This window comes from Clytia hemisphaerica, unplaced genomic scaffold (genome assembly GCF_902728285.1).
Source record: "Clytia hemisphaerica strain Z4C2 unplaced genomic scaffold, Clytia hemisphaerica genome assembly, whole genome shotgun sequence".
NCBI classification, from domain to species: Eukaryota; Metazoa; Cnidaria; class Hydrozoa; order Leptothecata; family Clytiidae; genus Clytia; species Clytia hemisphaerica.
The window spans coordinates 1,119,913-1,139,077 of record NW_027104543.1 but is presented as its reverse complement, the minus strand read 5'-3'; the positions used below and the strand labels follow the sequence as shown (position 1 = coordinate 1,139,077).

General features: G+C 36.1%; 1 protein-coding gene across 1 annotated transcript; it reads left to right on the top strand.

Annotated features, from left to right (window-relative positions):
- The first annotated feature begins 8,911 nt into the window (after positions 1–8,911).
- On the top strand, positions 8,912–14,321 carry LOC136822661 (small ribosomal subunit protein eS10-like). The gene is made up of 5 exons (XM_067078951.1): positions 8,912–8,979; positions 9,150–9,294; positions 10,937–11,114; positions 11,357–11,466; positions 14,204–14,321. The coding sequence occupies exons 2-5, from the start codon at positions 9,151–9,153 to the stop codon at positions 14,291–14,293; spliced, it is 522 nt and encodes a 173-aa protein (XP_066935052.1). The 5' UTR covers positions 8,912–8,979; position 9,150; the 3' UTR covers positions 14,294–14,321.
- The last annotated feature ends 4,844 nt before the right edge of the window (positions 14,322–19,165 follow it).

Sequence of the window (19,165 nt, the reverse complement as noted above, 5' to 3'; positions counted from 1 at the left end):
CTAGCTTCCTTTACTGATTTTTTATACCCAAAAGCCTGTTTTTATTCTAAAATATTGAAAAAAGTAAAATTTACACAACCATAAAACTGGACCAGAAATGAAAGTATCTTTGAAAGATCATTAAACACCTCAATATATAAACTATGCCTTGAAATTGTTTCTATCAAAAGTTATGAGTGTTGAAACTTTTGTAATGACCTCATCATAAGCCTTTCCACTGCTTTCCAGGCAAAACTTAAAAGGCTCATAATTGTAAGTTGACTAAATGTGACTCCCCAAGCGATTTGGAGTACACAAAAGACTAATCAGCCCTGGTCTTGAAGCAGCCGAAATATAACTTTTAGCGGCCCGTTGTTCGTGAAGATCGGCCTCCAAGTGGGCGAGAGAATTTTTTAAAGGTCCGCTTGAGACCGCTCTTTTAGCTGCCCTTTCTTGAGCAAGAGACTTCCAAGCAGCGTCTGGAGCGGTCGAAAGTCCGATTCTAAAAAACTCAATCTTAGAAAGTACGATCTTTAAAAAAAATAGAATTGAGGAGAAATCAATAAAGTTTAGCATTTTAAAATCTTTTCGATATATTAACCTGTTGTAATATTATAAAATATGTTAAAAAGTTGTATCGTTGTAAAATTATCAATAGCTTGATTTATTTTATCGATAACTGCAGATTCTTCATCGATAGGCTGGCTTGTACCGATAAGGAAGTTCAATCAAATCTATCGTTGGAAAGTCTTTCTCAATAAAGTTTTTTCTCGATAAAATTATATCGATAAATTCTATCGCTAAAAATGATAAGGACAATAAGGCTTTTTGATAAAATTGGTCACGATGTGTTTGTAAATGTTACAAAGAAAGTGAGTTGATAAAACTAAGCATTTTAAGAGAAGATTGTGAAAATTGCAAAGAAAGCGATTTGATAAAACTAAGCATGCGAGATGCTAGTGAAAGAAATGTAGAAAACGAGTTGACATTTGTTGACTATTATTGTTAAAACTTACAAAGAAAAACAAGTTGATAAAAGTGTGCATTAGAAACTCTAGGGAAATTTATGAATAAAACAACAATGCTTTAGAGAAATTCTATGATGTTATAAACGGATCGGCTAAACAAAAGTTGTGGCTAAGAAACAGGGGTGTTCTGTTTCTTAAAAACTCTGTTATCGTACTCATGCAACCTACTATGCCTTAAGACATTTTGTTTGTAAAAATTCGGACACTTAAAAAAATACAATAACCTAAGTTGTATCGATAAAGTTTTATTGCTAATTTTCTATTGCAAATTTTGTTATCGTTATCGATAAGTCTCTATCACTAAATTGCGGCCATTGGGACGAAGCGGACCGGGTATTTGACCGTTCTAGGGTCCCTTTAGCGGCCTTGAAGCCTCTTCGCTATGGCCAATTTTCATTATCCGCCATGCATCAGCCCCTTTCGTTCGATATTTGAACGGCCTTAGCGGTAAAAAGACCGGTCCATTAGAGGCCAAAGAGGAACGGTAATTAGACCGATCGGACTTTTGTGTACTCCAAATCGCTTGGGGAGTCAAATTTACCTGGAAAGGCTTATAATGACAGATATTTCACATATCTGTCATCATATCTGTAAGAACTGAAGCTTATTCTTCAAGGTAACTTTGATTTCTATCCTCTTAACAATGTTAAAATGTGCAATTTCTGGGATATAGAGGGGGTCTTAAACACATTGAGACACAAGAATTGGATTGTCCTTATAAATAGCTTTAGGTGATGTTAATAAATAGTAAGACAAAAACAATCACAATATATTTAGCTAAAATGCACCTAAATGTGGGTGTTCCAGAATTACCATAACCAAATATTTGTGGAGGAAAGTTATCTGCTAGGCCAGAATTTATGAATCTGAAAAATAATTTCAATTAACATTGTATGATGACGTATGATGCAATTAAGATATTCAAAGATACATATTATTACGTGGTCAATACACATGGTGTATGAAAAAACGCTTTGTGATGGGGTTTGTATATGCATAATACCCATAAGCATAATGTATGATATGCATAATATATGGGTAGCAACTTCAAAAATAATAATATAATTCAGCCTATTGAAGTAAGTCATTATGCTATTGTGTACATAATGATGGAAACTAGGTAAGTAAAAATCCCTGTGAAAATTGTAAAGTAAGCTCAATTACTTTTGAAGATACGTCAAAAATAAATTATGTTGCGTTTTTTTTGCCCACCCGGTAGATTGAAAAACAAAAGATGGAAAAGATATAAGAGTGGCATCCTTAATTTTACAGAACAGAACATTTTCTGTGTTTTTCAGAAATTTTATTCTGGTCTGTATTTTTTCAAGTAAGAGAAGAAGGAAGACAACATGGTGCCTGACCATGATAAAAAATAGTAGATTTCAGTACCTTTGGGAAACTGACTAGCGTGACTAAAGTTTATACTGTCAACGGCTCTGACTTGGGACGATTGGTCAAAACATGGGATTGTTGATATCTGGCCTGTATTTTCACTTACTGTTTAAATCTCTTTGAGAACAAATTTGTTTTAATACTTCAACCAAGTTTATCAATCAAACTTTCACCATCCCATAATCACAACCAAATGTATTTTAAAGCATTTTAAAAGTACATGATTTAAAGAAGTAATTAACAATTTAATCACACACTCAGTCGATGCTAACATCTTGACGCCATTATTTGTTTTATGTTGTTTTCTCTAGAGACACTTTTTCCAGTGTGCGCTATTGATTGACATGTCAAAGTTACCGAGTGTCCACAATTTCCTGATGAAGAACAGACTTTTTTTTATATCTTTGTTCGGACGCTTGCGCAAATTACACATTTCTTGTTGCAAAGATTTGTTCCCTTTGAGGTGTGAAAGCCTACCTGGTGAGAGAAGCGTATTCACATTATTTGCTATCTATAATTCTCGGTTATGTTAATTAAATGGCTTTGGCACAGCTGTTTCAAAGTGAAATAACAAGCCTGTAAAAACAGGAATCAACACACTTCCTTGTCTGCCATCTTTAATTTTGCAAATGAATCCAGTGAAATTACCCTTCAATTTCGATATCGCGGAGATCGCACTGTGTCGCTGTATTTTGATGCACTATGTTGCTGTTTTTTCCTTTTTCGCTTGCAATATGTAATAGTTATCGGATAGCTGCCAGTACAATATAAGAAATATTTTACGAGTTCCGAGATTTTTCCATACAATATTTTTTGTGCCTTTAGCAGTGCTGCAAATAACGGCTGGTGACCAGTAATTACCGGTTATTTCGTAGTTTTGAAGCTCAATTTTTCATTTTGTCCGGTTAAAATTTGAAGATTAGAGGCTTAGATTAATACATAATACGCTTCTAATTAAAAGAGGAACAGTTTTTAAGTCAATCTGTAATAACAGACTACAAAGATGGTTCCGCCAGACCCGCTGCTCGTTACACTCGAAAAATTACCGGCCAACTGAAATTGCCCTATTTGCAGCACTGCTTTAGGCGGGAAAAATATACAGAAAATCCGGAGCGAGTGAATTTTTTTCATATTGTATAATACCAGCAAATGTCTGATAGTGATAACTAGTTTATCGGTGACCCAAAAAATGCACTTTTTGTATTGGAAAAAAGCGCTGGGCACTTTTGTAGCAATGTGACGTTAGATTGCTGCTACCGCTACAATGCAACAACATCTTTTTGTCAATTTATATTTTGTACATGTAAAATACAAGATATATTGTACTCTTTTTAACCAATCAGATTGCAGATATTTTTTTGGATCGCCGATAAAGACGCGATGATTGGATCAATATTTTCGTGATGCCTGTTGCAAAACCCTAAATCAAATCAAATTGATTCTAATGTTTTTAACATTATTGCAGAGGAAATACTAAGAGAAAATTAAGTGGGGGTGCTTAGCATAGAAGTTGAAGGTTCTTTTAACAGGTGAAATGAGGCTTTTGACAAGAAATTTCACCACTAAGGAAAAACGCTAAGTCTCTTGTTTTTCTTTGTTTTCAAATGCTAAAAATTATTTGCAATTGATCTTTGAAGGTAAGTCTCTTCTTGCATTTCATACCTTTGTACTGTTTTATCATTATAGATACTACACAGACCTAGAAAAGAACTTTGAAGAAAGCTATACTGCCTTAAAGATGAACTCTAACTACAGTACTTTACATTTCTGTCTCTGCGACCCTAATTTGCCCTAAAATTCAGTGAAAATTGTGGCCAAGACTTTGATATTGCAATCTAAGACATTGACCATGGTCTGGAACCACTAGGAAACAGTTTGGAAGATTTTGATAGAGCTGGATGCCTGGTTGCTAGGGAAAAACAATGCGTTGCTAAGGGAAAAATTGGCTAAGTCTTGATGACTTAAAAAGATTTTCCAAGATAAATTGTGCAAAAATGGTATTAGAACACATGGGTTTGATTTTAGGATTGGGTAATATGGCCAAAACACTAACTAAAAAAGGTTTGTTTCAGTGGTGGAACTTAGGGCCATGGCTTTAAAAGCTCATTGAAAATACTAAAAATTGAGCGAAAAGCTATGTTTAACCGCCATTTTAGGGCGTGGCCTTAAGTGTCACATGACAATTTTAATTGAAAGTTAAAGATGACCATAGAGACTTCAGAAATATACAAAAATATCAATGTGACACTTGTGGCCAAGCCAGCTAATTGCTCTCAAAATCTATTCAAAATTAGAAATGTTGTGATTTCAGGCAATGATTTCTAGCCATAGGGTCAAAAAGTTTTTCCTCAAAATGCCATTTTTTCAAAGTACCCATGGATTTCTTCCAGGAAAATATGTTTTGAAATGAATCTTAAGCTTGATCATGTCTAAAATTGCTCTTGAAGTCAAAGATTTATCAAAAGTGCACTTTTTTGGGCAAATTGGCCCAAATTTTAAAGGCCCATATCTTGGGAGCGAAAAAAGATTTTTCAAAAAAATTTTCACAGGATGTTATTTTCATGTATTTGAGCAAAATATCCAAAAATTGGCAAAATCTGAGGATATCACTTCCTCGACCTGCCTGATTTTGTCTGATTTTTACAGAAAATGGCTCTTAAATATTTTCATTTTGAAGAATAGGTGAAAAAAAGTGAAACATAGAAAAGTCCATTTTTAATTGCATTAATCGAAATGGGAGTTTTGGAAAATTTTCTATGTTTAGTTTTTTGCAAAAATCCCCGTAACTATGGGTGAGCACCCCGTTGCTAAGATGTTGGCTTGAAATCGAAAATGAAACCACTGAAAACGAAAGTAAAATCAGCCCGTACTCGAAATCCCGTAATCTTGATATACGAGTCCATACTGACTGGCAGTTAGTGGAAGTACTTCGATTTGTGAAGAGTCTTCACATCACACAGAAGAAAAGAAATAGCAAAAGAACAAAGGAATTACCCATAATTACCCATAGCTACCATTTTGCAAAGGACCCTCCCGGCGCACTGGAAATCTCCGGTGTTTTCCGGTGCAGCTAAAAAACACCATTTTTCACACAGGAAAATTCCGGGATTTTCACACGCTCTATAAAAAGCTGTTTAGACAGGGTCACGAAAAAAAAATGCGATTAGCCAGTACCAACCGAACTTTTTAATTGATCACTGGGCAATAAAAGGTATGATTGTCGGATACAGGCTATCCAGCGATAGAGTTAGTCGGGAATAATACAATATGGCGGACTTTGCTCAATTATAAAAAATTATCACGTGCATCACACATGGGAACATCGTCGTTAAATAAAGAACAAAGAAGTACGCATCTGATCGGACCGAAGGTCCTCATAGGGGCACTCGTACCCTGTGACTTAACTTATTCGCGCGTGCGTAGTTACTTTTTACATGAGGCGAGACCAATTTAATTTGTTGTTCTACGGACGGATCGTTAGAAAAATATGGGTCGGTCGGTCGGCAAATAAGAATAAATTTTTCATTTATCAGGGTTGGTAAGGTACTGAGAACATTTTCCAAAAAGTATCTGGATCAAAAATTCACTTTGTTTTTTTATCTTCGATGAAGATCATAGTAAAATTTTAGTGTCATGGAATGCTTTTTATGACTTCTTGAATTAATTTTTAGCTTTATTCAAGTTTAATTCTTACAAATAACTAGTGTGTAAAATATATTGTAGTGGAAATTATTATTTTTTTGATTTTAGCAAAAATAGGGTCGGTAGGGCCCGTAGAACAACAAATTAAATTGGCCTCGCCTGATTAGTGCAGCGAGCGCTATCGCATTTATATTTAAATTATACGTGGAAATCATGCACCGGAAGCACCGGAACGTTCCGGTGCAGCTCGATTCAGAAAAATCTTGCACCGGAAGCACCGGAACGTTCCGGTGCACGAAAAAAACGGCACTTTTTGCACCGGTGGTTTCCGGTGCGCCGGGGGGGTCCTTTCTGCAACCATGGGGGAATCACAATTTTACGGAAATGGGAATCCTCGTATCAAATAAAGCATCTTCTGAAAATTTCAATCTTCCCCATAAATGCGAAAATGAAAAATGAAGAAACTTTTGTTTTTTAACTGTCTTTTTTAATCTGCCATGAAGAGTTATAAAATTCCTTATTGATTGACAGTACACGTTCTCCTACTAAGCAGTCAGGAGTTCTATCCTAATTAAGCATATTTTTTTCGACGCGAACAGAGCGTTTTTTCGGTGGAGTGCTGACTTTTAGTTCTTCGTGTTCTCACTTGTTTTGTTTCCGTAATAAAAAGAAAGTCGTTATTGTGATGAACTTTGAACATGCTTTAAATGGAGGTATTTCCACTAACTGACTGGTCACAACGCCCTGCCAATCAGTCGGGTGTTTAAGATAAAAACTGCAATTATTGCTCTTTTCGGAAATTATTGCCGAAAACGGCAATTTTTTTAACGATGAAATGCTGAATCAGCAAAATGTGTTGTCCTTTTAAGGGCAAAGATGTCAGAGGTGTTTGAAAATAGTAAAATTGCATCGAGAAAAAGGTTTTTCGGATTTTTAAAAGTGATTTTTTCAATTTTTCGTTGCTCAATAACATGAAAAGTTCTAAAATAATAAGTTAAAAGAGACAGCCAGAAAGAGATAACAAAACCCCCGTTGTAAATTTGTTTACATATGACTCGATTTTGCTATCTGTATTTCCAACAAAAACCAGTTGAAAACAAAACTAAACGAGGCACAGTGGGCCTACTTATCGCGAGGGTGTCAAATACCACGTGTTCAACTTTTATTTGCAAAAACGGCAATAATTGCCGAAAACGGCAATTTTCATTTATTTACTTTTTTATTTTTCTGCTGATTCAGCATTTCATCGTTAAAAAAATTGCCGTTTTCGGCAATAATTTCCGAAAAGAGCAATAATTGCAGTTTTTATCTTAAACACCCGACTGCCAATGCACTGGAATTACAACAGTTACAACAGTAGCACCGGACATGAAATGTCTGGTGTCAAATGAGAAAACTTTTTACCACCAGACAATCTGAACAACTCTTAACACACCGAACAGGTCGTTAATCAGTCCGGATGCATCTGATGTGCGGATAAAACGCTACAGAAAAACGTCCGAGTTTCTTTTATAGAAATACCTGTAGAGAGATAGAAGTTTTTACGATACCTTAGACAGACATTTGATACCTTTACTGCTTTACTTTTGTGGTGGTTGAGTTATTAAGTTATAGAGTTGTAAGACATATGATCCATAACGTTCCATAACATAACGAGGGTATTGACAATTTTGATTTGAGTTTTGACCTTCATCCTACAGCATCCTATCCAACTTGGTGAAGGTTTCTTCATAAAAACGAAAGACATGTATCTATTTTTCGGATCCGGTATGCGGGAATAGTGTCAGGACCTGCAGGCGACCTGGTCCCGGGGGGGGGGTACTTAGGCAAATGGAGGGTACGGTATGTGCCGCCCTTAAGGGTACCTTTTTTGGACTTCCAAAGTCCCGCTAAGGGTCGGAAAAATCAGAAAATCAAATTTCAGTCCCAGTAAGGGTCGGAAAAAAAGGAACATTTCAACTTTTTACCCCCTGAAAGATCGAAATTTGGTCAAAATTGGTCAAATTAGTCCCGCTAAGGGTCGTAAAATTCCCAAAATTTTCCTTTGTTTTCTCCTTTTTAGTCCCGGTAAGGGTCCAAAGTTCGAAAGTCGGGCGGCACCCCCCCCCGTCAGCTCGCAATCCTAGTACCCCCCCCCCCCCGGGGACCTGGTAGGGTTGGGTATGGGTGTGGTTACGTATCAGATTAGCTAGGAATTGGGTTATTATCAGTTAGGGTTAGAGTTGGAGCTCGAAGGGTTCGAATCCCACCGGTGGCGATCTGTCGGTCATTCAGTAAGTTAGAAAACATAGGAAATAACTCACAAAGAAACAGAAAGTCAGAAAAACTACGAACAAGAGACTGGAAAGTACGAAATAAGTCCAGATCTGTCTTTCGTCTTTGTGAAGAAACCACGACCATCCAACTTTTGATCTCGCGCTGATTTCGCCGATTTCTCTTCTTTTTTTTAAATGCATAACTATATAGGGGGATTTTTAATAGTTTTTCAAATAAAAATAACTACAAAATAAAATCCGAACAACCAAAAAGCTAATTTTTCTAAAAAACCATAATATTTTGATTTTATAATGTTAATACAAAAAGGCATGTTTGTCAAATTCAGGTCGTAATAGTGAGTTTACCTTATTCAATTGACCCCCGGAAAATTATTGTTTACAATGGAATGAATTCATAGTTGATACGTAGATGAAAAGTTAAGAAAAAAAAGAAATTTTGCTCAGATAAATACTTCAAAATAAAAATTTAAAATTTTTTTAATTTCAAAAAATAAGATCTTTACAAAAAAACTCCTTTAGAAAGTATTTATCAAAATATTATGATATTTTTATGGCTACTTTGCTTTCCATTGTTTTGTTCGGTAAAATAGCCAACAAAATGGTACCTTGAGACGCGATCGATCTTTTTACTAGGAAATCCCGCTTCGAAGCGACTTCTTGAAGTATGTTTATATTTTTCAGCTACAAATATCCAATTGATCACTTGTCTTCAAGTATTGCAGATTGATCGATTTATCTGCAGAGAGCTTTTACCCCTTCGATTAATGGAAATTTACACAACTGACCGAACCTTACACTCAGAATAACGCCAGATATTCCCTTAATTTTTCAGGATGATCATCACAAAGAAGAACCGTGTCGCCATTTACGAAGCTCTTTTTAGAGATGGAGTTATGGTTTGTATCAAAGATGGTAACAAACCAAGTCACAATGAATTGACTTCCATCAGAAATGTCCAAGTTATGATGGCTATGAAGGTAAATTTCACAGATTGGCTGGAAGATAATAAGCGTCTACTACATTATCTTGATATTTATCAAGAAGAAGAAGTTGCAAAGATGTGTCATTATTTTGGTTTGATAAACAACATGGTTCTTTTTTTTTATGGATGGGAGTGAGACAACATATACAATAATGGATTTTAATTCTATACTTGAAAAACATAATCCCTGGATGGATTGAAATTTTAAAAAGATGTTAGCCAAATACATGAAAAGGAAATCTTTTCTCAAGTAGTACAACAGAAGTACAAGGCAGATGGAATGAAATCACATGCTTGAGAGTCGTTCACAATTTGATTTTTCTCACAAAGCCTCATTTTGTTAGGCTGATGTTTGTAAAAATTAGTTTGGTTCCCATCACCTGACCAACCCTAATTTTTAATCAGAAATAGCAGTTGAAGGGTCAGGAAGCTGGTTTGCTGCTGGGCTAGAATTCTTTTGTGACCCTCTGATCACGGGAACTGAAATAAATTCGAACAGCTATTTCTCGATTATTTTTACCTGCTTTTATTTTTTGGACCGAATGGAAATCAAGACAAAGATGTCGTGTGAAGACAAGCCACGTTATCATGCCTGGTATTTGTACAACAGAATTTTTTTACCACCAACTGACTGACCCACTTTTTCAAAGTTCAATGATGGGAACCAAACAATTTTTTTACAGAACGGCCTTGGAAGTTTGATTCTCAGTGCTGAGTCAAAAGCAGTTTCTGAATGTGACCTCACATGTGTGAAAAATGTGTTTTAATCCAGTTTATTTTTTCGGTTCAAAAATGTTATCTAATTTTGTCACACTTACTAACATGCACAAACGATTACCTGTCTAGTATCAGACAGGACGGGTACGAGCTGTGAGGTAGATAAATTTACAGTTGGAAATTCCAAGTTGGCGCTGTCCTCATCTACTAAATTAAAAACCAAATTTCAGAACGTGCATTTTCTCTATGAAAGTCAGGCCATATTTTAGAAAGGCAGGGCAGCGTCCGTTGGTGGTAAAAAAGGGCACTTTTTCTCGTGTTTCTCCACTAAAAAGGCTGTTTTTACCAAAATTTTAGTGATTTCAGGAGGGGCAGCGTCTGATAACCGGGCATGAAAAACAGCCTGAAAGTGTTACCAGTAAAAGAATAACAGAATTTGATTAACTGTGTTTTCAACAGTCATAAGGATCTGGGAGATTCAAACTCTCAACCCTAACCATCTACCGTGAAGTCGGGTAGCTTGCATCAGTGGAGGCTAACATGCATAGCCCTCAAATGACTGACCAATCAAAGCAGCAAAATTTCAAAACAAATTAACTACGCAGCTTCGCTCGCAGCTCTACTCTGCCATTTTTGTTTTTATTTAACTTTGTATTTTAAGGACCAGACAGGTCATTCATTTGATGGCTATGCATGTTAGCCTCCACTGATGCAAGTTACCTGACTTCACGGCATATATTTCGCCATCAGTATATAGAATAAGAAAGCATGGATCTCCAGGTTAGGCTAGCAGTGCACATGCATGAGCAATTCTGAAATATTGCTAAATCAGCATTGTTGAACCTTTCTAAGGTTCAATTAATTCAATTGGTCAAGTATAGATAAGAAGAGCAGACTTATTTTCTTTTTCCACTTTTTAGTCATTGAAATCTCGTGGTTATGTCAGAGAAAACTTTGCATGGAGACATGGTTATTATTACTTGACAAACGAGGGTATTCAATACTTAAGAGACTTCCTCCACCTCCCACCTGAAATTGTCCCAGCAACTTTGAAGAAAACTACCAGCAAGAGTGATACACCAAAACCATCATGGAAAGGTATACTTATGTTAATTTGTATATGCCTGAAAAATTAGAAATAGTTACTGTTCTCAACGAATAGGTATTTTGCTATAATTTATTCAATATAAACCTTAACCCTGTAAATTACAAATGTCCAGAATTATTTTATATAGCTAACCATTCCTTAAATCACCAAACAAGACATTTTGTCTTCAATCAAATTTCAAGAGTATTTTCAGGAGCTTATGCTTATATAACAATCTGACTGTTATCTCTAGACAGAGAGAACCGATCTGGACCACGAGGAGGAGATGACCGTGACCGTGATTCTTACAGACGTGATGGTGGAGACAAAGGAGGAGCTGGATCAGACTTCAAGCCAGAATTCGTAAGTAATTCTAGTAATATCTAATCAGAATTTTAGTTGACATGAGTCCAGGTTTGCCTTACGGTGATCCAGGGGGGGGGTCAGTACTAAAATGTAAGACATACATGAGTACTAAAAGGATTTTCGCTAATTTTTGACATACCCCCACCTATTTTTCGAAAATGTTATTTTAGTACACATGTACTAAAATTATTTTGAGCAATTTAACATAGATACCACCCATTTTTTGCCCTTTTAGGCAAGTACTTTTTTATTTTCTGGTTTACGGACATTGTTGGAGATGATCTTTTGGAGCGGAGGATGGAAAAAAATAAAAATAAAATTGTTGTTTTCAAACTTTAATGTTGGAGAAAATAAAATGTGTTTTGAGGAAACTTACATACACAGCAGAAAATCAAAGAAAGTTTTTCAGCTGGAAATTGGAGGAAGCATATTGGGAAAAAGAGATATCTGTTTTTATACCCTTTTATCTTCCTTTCCTGCTCTTATAAAATGAAGTTTTCTAAAAAAAATCCATTTCATGGCAGATTAAACAGAATCGGAAGTGCAAAAATAAATAAAATTTCTATGAATTTCAATTTTATTTTTGCAAAAAAAACGTCGACGATTCCGTAAACCAGAAAATAAAAAAGTAATTGCCTTACGGCTTTAAATTTATCAAAATGGGGTCGTTGTTACAAACCTAGTCGAATTTAGTGCATCAAATCTGCAAAATAATATAATTTTATTACTAAACTGTGCTGAACTGTACATAAAAATATTTAAAAAATTGGAAAAATTCTGAAAGATTTCTGAAGATTTTTTTGAAAATTCCTGAAAAAAAAAATATATTTTCCAAAATTGTTAAAAAAATGCTCCATTTTGGCTGATTTTAGAACAAAATACTAAGATTTTTCAAAAATTTCTTTTATTTCACCACGTCACTAAATGTCATGATGTCTGAGATTTAAGTACCGACCCCCCCCCCTGGGTGATCTTAAGATTCTTATAGTTATATTTGCTTGCCATGTTATGTTTCATTAATCTTTTCGTATCCAAAATTCCTTAGTTAATGGTTTTTTGGCTCCATCAAGATGCAACAATGATATTTTTACATCCTCTGTGTATATCTATTAATAGATATAAAGCAACTAAAGTTTAAAAGACATTCTCCTCTAAATATCTGAATAATTCACTGTATTAAATTTGGAATTAAGCCTTAAGTTTGAATACTACTGTATACAACCAAGTCCAGCCAAGTCACTTTAATCACTCCATCCAATCAATCAATAAGCTTGGGGGGACCTGGGCTAATTGGTTATGCACTAAATCTTATCTGGATTGCATCTTTTCGTATCCAAGGTTCCCTTGATAATGGAATTTTGGCTCCGTCAAGATGCTATATAAATATTTTTATATCCTCTGTGTTTATCTAACGATGGATAGAATGCAACTAAATTTAAAAAGACATTTCTACCTTTGATTCAAAAGAAATCTAAATTGCTGGTTGTTCGCTTTTTAGAATTTTTTAATTTCTATTGGACGTCTCAACCACATTGGTACTAGAGGGTGGGCTTTTCTGTTCGGTGGGGAAACTAATGTTCATAAGCTCCTGAAATAAAGCTTTCGACTATATAACAAAGCTTCAACATAAAATTTTGACACCTAAAACTTTTTACATCTTGAGCATGATGACATTTCTGACAGAAAGTGTAATTTAAATTGAAGACACATTCTCAGTTCAAATTTATTTTTATCTCTGATATATTGCTCAAGCCTGCTCAAACTGTAATTTATTGCTAATGAATATTTAGTATAAAATAAGCCTTCTTGCCTCAGGAAATTTTTCATGCCTGATATGTCGCGTTACCAAAAAAGTTTGTTAAAAGATACCTTATTTTGTCAAGAACCTTTTAAGCCAGATTTAATTCAAAAAGACCATCAAAAGTTCAGGGATGGTAACAGGAAAAGCCCCACCCCTTACCCCTAGTTCTGAAACGCCCCTAAAAGCCTTATATTTTAAGACTAACTCACGGTGCCTGATAGATTGGTCTGGAATCATCTAATTGATTAGAAAAATTAACCAACACTAGTCGTTGTGGGGTTGACTACTAAGGAAAGGAAGGCACTTCAGATACCAGTCCATCCCATATGTCAATGCATCTTTTCGTATCCAAGGTTCCCTTGATAATGGAATTTTGGCTCCATCAAGATGCAATATGAATATTTTTATATCCTCTGTGTTTATCTAATAATAGGTAGAACGCAACTAAAGTTAAAAAGACATTCTCCTCTAAATATCTGAATTATTCACTGTATTAGATTTGGAATTAAAGCAAAAGCCTTAAGTTGGAATACTACCGTATACAACCAAGTCCAGCCAAGTCACTTTAATTACTCCATCCAATCAATCAATAAGCTTTGGGGGACCTGGGCTAATTGGTTATGCACTAAATCTTATCTGGACTGCATCTTTTCGTATCCAAGGTTCCCTTGATAATGGAATTTTGGCTCCATCAAGATGCTATATAAATATTTTTATATCCTCTGTGTTTATCTAATAATAGGTAGAACGCAACTAAATTTAAAAAGACATTTACTCCAATTTAAAGTATTTATTGGCTTAGACGCCGTAAGCCGCCTCAAATAAAAAGATTTTCTCCTGATGCAAAGTGAAATCTTTCCTTGCATGCATTATCTAAAATCTTTTCACTATATGGAATGTTACCTTTAATTCGTTGTTGTTTTCCTTTTTTAGCGTGGTGGATTTGGCGGTATTGGTCGTGGACGTGGTGGCCCTCCACCAGCTCAAAATGGCGGCGGCTTCGGTGCACCACCACCATCATAATGATCACAATAAATACCTTGTACAGAAACCTATAACTTTGATCATTTTTTCCTTTAACCAAGTTTCTTGCTCCAACCATAATTTTGGCAGTGCCTCTCTGAAAGTTTTACTCATAAACTTCAGGTATTAAAAAAGAATCAAAGTTCTCTCTGTCCATTAACAGTTGCATACTGTAAATTAGGCAACGTTTTTAGTAGTTATTTTATTCAGCAACTTTAAATAGCCATTATCCCTGATAATAACGTTAAAAGCAAACTTTAAAATTGAGGTGGCCTTCGTTCTCTCTTTTTTGTAGAAATGAATCATTGCCAACCATTGCAACGCATTCAGGTACTTTTCAATCATTCTCAAGTTTGCTTTTGACGTCATGATATCTTTTTATAAGCTGAAAATTGCTTATTTTCAACTTCAGTTGAGCTAGAATCTGAGAATGTCTGTCTTTCTGTGTGTATGTTCCAAAACTTAGGGGCAGCCTGGAGACTTCCAAAATTGTTCGATTTGGCTGAAATTTGATTTTTGGGGCCTGGGGACGAGTTTTTCGCCAAAACGAGGCTAAAAAAGGGGAAACAATAATTACAAGCTCTCAAAAGAAGGAAAACCGACATCGACTTTTTATCTCTGCCTATCTTCTCTGAGGCTTCTTTTTGACCCCCTGGTGACTTTTCTAACTTATTCTCAACTTCAGTTGAGCTAGAATGGGCTCTTCAAGAAAAAATCCGTTCATGGGGGGTGGAGGATGAATTGTCCAGGGGTATTGAAAAAATACCAAAAAATTGCAATGTCCAGGGGTTAAATTCCAATGTCCAGGGGTAATTTTTTGTGTCCACGGGGTTGATTTGATGTTTGTCCAGGGGTATAACCCGTGTCCAGGGGGCTAAAAATCAAAATGTCCAGGGGTAATTCATGAAAAAAATAATATATCCTCCACCCCCCATGAACGGATTTTTTCTGGAAGAGCCCAATCTGAGAATGTCTGTCTGTGTGTGTGTGTGTGTGTGTCTGTCACCAAAACTTTGGGGCAGGCTGGAGACTTCAAAAATGGTCCGATTGGGTTGAAATTTTGCACACTTGATCCTTGGGCAAATCCCTGGGGGTGTTTTTTTCATTTTTTCAAAATTTTAATTTTTGGGGCCTGGGGACGAGTTTTTCGCCAAAACGAGGCTAAAACTTTGGGGCAGGCTGGAGACTTCAAAAATGGTCCGATTGGGCTGAAATTTTGCACACTTGATCCTTGGGCAAATCCCTGGGGGTGTTTTTTTCATTTTTTCAAAATTTTAATTTTTGGGGCCTGGGGACGAGTTTTTCGCCAAAACGAGGCTAAAACTTTGGGGCAGGCTGGAGACTTCAAAAATGGTCCGATTCGGCTGAAATTTTGCACACTTGATCCTTGGGCAAATCCCTGGGGGTGTTTTTTTCATTTTTTCAAAATTTTAATTTTTGGGGCCTGGGGACGAGTTTTTCGCCAAAACGAGGCTAAAACTTTGGGCAGGCTGGAGACTTCAAAAATGGTCCGATTCGGCTGAAATTTTGCACACTTGATCCTTGGGCAAATTCCTGGGGGTGTTTTTTTCATTTTTTCAAAATTTTGATTTTTGGGGCCTGGGGACGAGTTCTTCGCCAAAACGAGGCTAAAACTTTGGGGCAGGCTGGAGACTTCAAAAATGGTCCGATTTGGCTGAAATTTTGCACACTTGATCCTTGGGCAAATCCCTGGGGTATTTTTTTCATTTTTTCAAAATTTTAATTTTTGGGGCCTGGGACGAGTTTTTTGCCAAAACGAGGCTAAAACCCAAAATGCTATAATTTTTCTTAAGCCATTAAGTTTACAATTGGGCCTACGAATGATTTCAAAGATACTGAAGTTGAGCCAGTGCGGTTAGCACGTTCGACAGTTTACTATGTTTATTGACTATTCTAAAGTGTTTTAACTGACCTTGAATTATCGACCCGACCGGGGTTCGAACCCACCAAATGAAAGAACTTCTGATCAGAAACCCAGCGCGCTATCCGTTGAGCCACACTCGCACAGCAAAACTTAAAATTTGGAAATACTTATAGAATGACAAAAAAGACGGGGGTAATGTTATTATAATATGAGTAAAATTGCCCCTTTTTTAACCTGACTGAAATTCGAGCCGTTACTAGCAACCCTGTGGGGCCCAAGGCGCCGAGTATGCACCCGGCACAGTGACAAGCCGTTACTAGCAATCCTGGCCTAAGCAATTCCAAACAACAAAACCCCCGGAAAATTTTTTCCTTCTTTTGAGACCTTGTAATTATTGTTTCCCCTAAAAAAAGCAGCCTGGAAACTTCAAAAATTGTCGGATTTAGCTGAAATTTTGCACACTTGTTCCTTGGGTGAATATCTGGAAGAATCTTTTTCATTTTTTAAAAATCTTGATTTTTGGGGCCTGGGGACGAGTTTTCCGCCAAAACGAGGCTAAAACTTTAGAGCAGAGCCTACAGGTACAGGCATTGAGTTTAAGCCCGAAGGGCTAGAGTTCAATCTCTAACCTTTCTCAGGCAAGAAAAAGTGAAGCCTTAAAAAATGTGCCGCATTTTTGACGACAGATTGAATCTAGCAATTCCTTTGTTTACAACTGATATTTTTTTCGAAATTTAGCGGTAAATTTTAGTTTCAATTTGTCATTTGTGTAAAAACCACGCGAGCCGTTCAAGGCCACGCAACTTTGGTAGGATTTGTTGGCTTCAAATGCTACCAAGGAGATTGACTTCTAGCCCTTCGGGCTTATACTTCATTGGGTACAGGTCTCAAAAATCGTCTAAAATAAAATGTATCGTTTAAAAACCAAGAAAACGTTAGATTCAATCCGTCATCTCAAAAGCGGTGCAAATCTTAAAACTTAACTTTTCTTGATTGACAAAACGTTTATAAATTACCTTCAGGTGCCTAACTAGCAAGTAGCTGTCGCTAAGAATGCCCCGCAGAGCTTCCTTTCGAAATATCCCTAAGTAAGCAAAATAACGCATGTGTAGATTTTAAATTCGTTTTATCGATAAAATTTAAGTCGGGGGAAGAAGGACTAGTTTCAACTTTACATTTGAGATGACATGCGATAGACGGTCGCTCACATCTCAAAAAGAGAAGTTATCACTCACATGTTATCACAGTGGAAAGGCCAAAAATTCTTTTGATTGATTTGATTCTTATAAAGTAGTCACTTATAATAAAATAAACATGCTCATCTTTTTCGCCATACTTTGTTTACTTTATAAGAACTAATTACAGAAAGGCATATTGCCTTCAATCAAGAGTTATTGATTTGATTCTTATAAAAAAATGCTTATAATAAAAATAAATATGCTCATCTTTTTCGCCACCGATTGTTTACTTTGTAAGAACTAATTACCGAAAGGCATATTGCCTTCAATCAAGAGTTATTGATTTGATTCTTATAAAGTAGATGCTTATAATAAAAATAAACATGCTCATCTTTTTCGCCATCCTTTGTTTACTTTGTAAGAACTAATTACCGAAAGGCATATTGCCTACAATCAAGAGTTATTGATTTGATTCTTATAAAGTAGATGCTTATAATAAAAATAAATATGCTTATCTTTTTCGCCATAATTTGTTTACTTTGTAAGAACTAATTACTGAAAGGCATATTGCGTTCAATCAAGAGATATTGATTTGATTCTTATAAAGTAGATGCTTATAATAAAAATAAGTATGCTCAATTTTTTCGCCATCCTTTGTTTACTTTCTAAGAACTAATTACCGAAAGGCATATTGCCTACAATCAAGAGTTATTGATTTGATTCTTATAAAGTAGATGCTTATAATAAAAATAAATATGCTTATCTTTTTCGCCATAATTTGTTTACTTTGTAAGAACTAATTACTGAAAGGCATATTGTGTTCAATCAAGAGATATTGATTTGATTCTTATAAAGTAGATGCTTATAATAAAAATAAGTATGCTCAATTTTTTCGCCATCCTTTGTTTACTTTCTAAGAACTAATTACCGAAAGGTATATGGCCTTCAATCAAGAGTTATTGATTTGAAGTAGCAAACGAAAGAGATATAATATTAGGTGCGCGCGAACATTTTTTAACCGCGGCGGCCCGCTCAGAATCGGAAGAAACAACATGAACATGAATATTTTTCTGGCGAGCAAGTCCGCTACGTGAAGCAACAAAAGCCCCTGCGGGGCAATAAACGGGTTGGCAGACGATATCATACTCCAGGATGCAAGTGAAATTTTTCAATCTGCGGACCTAGACGGGGGTTCGGTTATTATCAGTTAGGGTTAGGGTTGGAGCTCGAGAGTCACAATATAAGGCCGAAGGCCTTCTTAGGGTCATTCGTACCCTGTGACTTAACTTCTTAATTAGGGTCTGTAAATTACACGCTATAAGTATTTGTGAATGACAGCATTCTACCGTGTCTCGTTGGCGTAAGCGGTTAGGCGTTGGGTTATTAAGCCAAGGTCGCTTGCATTTGGTGGTTCGAGCCTGGGTCGGAGACCTGTTTCACCGGTACGGGCAAATTTCAGAAAAATACTTAAAAATAGTTAGAAACACTTGAGAAAGACAGAAAATCAGGATAGAAGATAGGAAAGTAGAAAATAGGAGGAAAATAAGAGACGATACATCCTGGAGTATGATATCGTTTGCCAACCTAATAAACGCCACTCCCCCATTTCGTATTTTTTTGATTTTTCCACTATCAACGCCTCTAACCCCCCTCCGTTTATGAATTTCGAAAAATATATTCGGCAGTCTCCTTGATTTTTGCCAAATTGGGGGCTTGGGACGAGTTTTCTTCAAACAAGAAACTTTAAGGCCGCCTAGACACTTGTGCGAATCGGGAGATCTTACATACTTGCCCCCAATGAAGTATAAG

Bases quoted from the DNA above. Each gene is read 5' to 3' on its own strand.
- LOC136822661 (XM_067078951.1), top strand. From the start codon at position 9,151: ATGATCATCACAAAGAAGAACCGTGTCGCCATTTACGAAGCTCTTTTT. The intron at 9,295-10,936 runs GTAAATTTCACA...TCCACTTTTTAG, and splicing joins AAGTTATGATGGCTATGAAG to TCATTGAAATCTCGTGGTTA. The intron at 11,467-14,203 runs GTAAGTAATTCT...TTCCTTTTTTAG, and splicing joins CAGACTTCAAGCCAGAATTC to CGTGGTGGATTTGGCGGTAT.